The 1144-nt window shown below is 51.1% G+C and overlaps 1 protein-coding gene across 1 annotated transcript in view; it reads right to left on the bottom strand.

Moving 5' to 3' along the window:
• The window catches only part of LOC107463462 (formin-like protein 14), an 8737-nt gene that overhangs the window by 4222 nt on the left and 3371 nt on the right, over positions 1–1144 (bottom strand). Inside the window, exon 5 of the mRNA XM_052253451.1 lies at positions 17–1076. Within this exon, the coding sequence (XP_052109411.1) occupies positions 17–1076 (1060 nt within the window). The remainder of the gene's footprint in view (positions 1–16; positions 1077–1144) is intronic.

Genomic DNA, 1144 nt, shown 5'->3' with positions numbered 1-1144 from the left:
AGGTGGTGCTGCATGCGTTGGAGGTGGCAGAGGTGGTGGTGCCGAATGCATTAGGGGTGGGGGAGGAGGTGGCGGAGGTGGTGGTGCTGAATGCATTGGAGGTGGTGTTGTATGATTCGGAGCTGACGAAGGTGATGGTGCTGCATGCGTGGAAGGTGGAGGAGGAGGTAGTGCTGCAGGCTTTGGAGGTGAGGGAGGAGCACTAGGTGGCGGAGAAGGTGGGGGAGGAGATAGTGCTGCATGCATTGTCAGAGGGGATATAGCATGCATTGGAGGTTGCGGAGGAGTAGGCGGAGGAGTGGGTGGAGGAGAGGGTGATTCATTCATTGGAGGAGGTGGAGGAGGTTGATTTCTATAAATTGGTGGAGGAGGGCGAGGTAGTGGCATGTGTAGTGCTACACTTAACGAAGGAAGTGATGGTGGTGGTGCTGCTGCTTCGTGTGATAGAGGAAGAGCTGGTGGTAGTATAGGTGGTGCACCACTTGATGAAGCAAGTAGTGATGGTGGTGTTGATAGTGGTGCATTTGATGGAGGAGCAGGTGGTTCTCCACTTGATGAAGGAAGTGCTGGTGTTGGTGGAGGAGGTTGTGGTATAGGTGGTGCTCCACTTGATGAAGGAAATAGTGGTGGTGGTGTTTCAAGTAATTCATTTAATGGAGAAGAATGTAGTGGTGGCGGTGAAGCCTTACTTGAAATGGGTGGGGGTAGAGGCCGTGGCGGTGGTGGTGGCGGTGGCGGTGGCGGTGGTGGACATGTAATCAAGGGAGATGGAGGTTGTGTTGGTAGACATTCAGGTAAAAGAGAGGGTGGTGGTGGATTACTATCTACATTAGTGAAGGATGGTAAAGTCAAGGATGATGGTGGTAAAGGTGGTGGTGGTGGAACTTGAAATGATGTAGTGGAGGTTGGCAAGAGAAGATGTCTAGGATCTTCTTGTGTAAAGGGAATATAGAGAGGGGAAGGTGGAGGAATTGTTGGAACTCCATATTTTGAAAAAGGTGGTGGTAGTGGTGGAGGTGGAGGTGGAGGGGGTGGTGGTGAATTAGAAAGGGAGACTACATTTGATAATTCCCCAACTACAGATACGGATGGATAAACAAACTGGTCTCTATGGTCAAAAGATGATATTGAAGGGGGTGGGGGT

This window comes from Arachis duranensis, chromosome 8 (assembly GCF_000817695.3).
Source record: "Arachis duranensis cultivar V14167 chromosome 8, aradu.V14167.gnm2.J7QH, whole genome shotgun sequence".
Taxonomy (NCBI): domain Eukaryota; kingdom Viridiplantae; phylum Streptophyta; class Magnoliopsida; order Fabales; family Fabaceae; genus Arachis; species Arachis duranensis.
The sequence above is the reverse complement of the archived record's forward strand: the minus strand, read 5'-3'. Positions and strand labels throughout refer to the sequence as shown.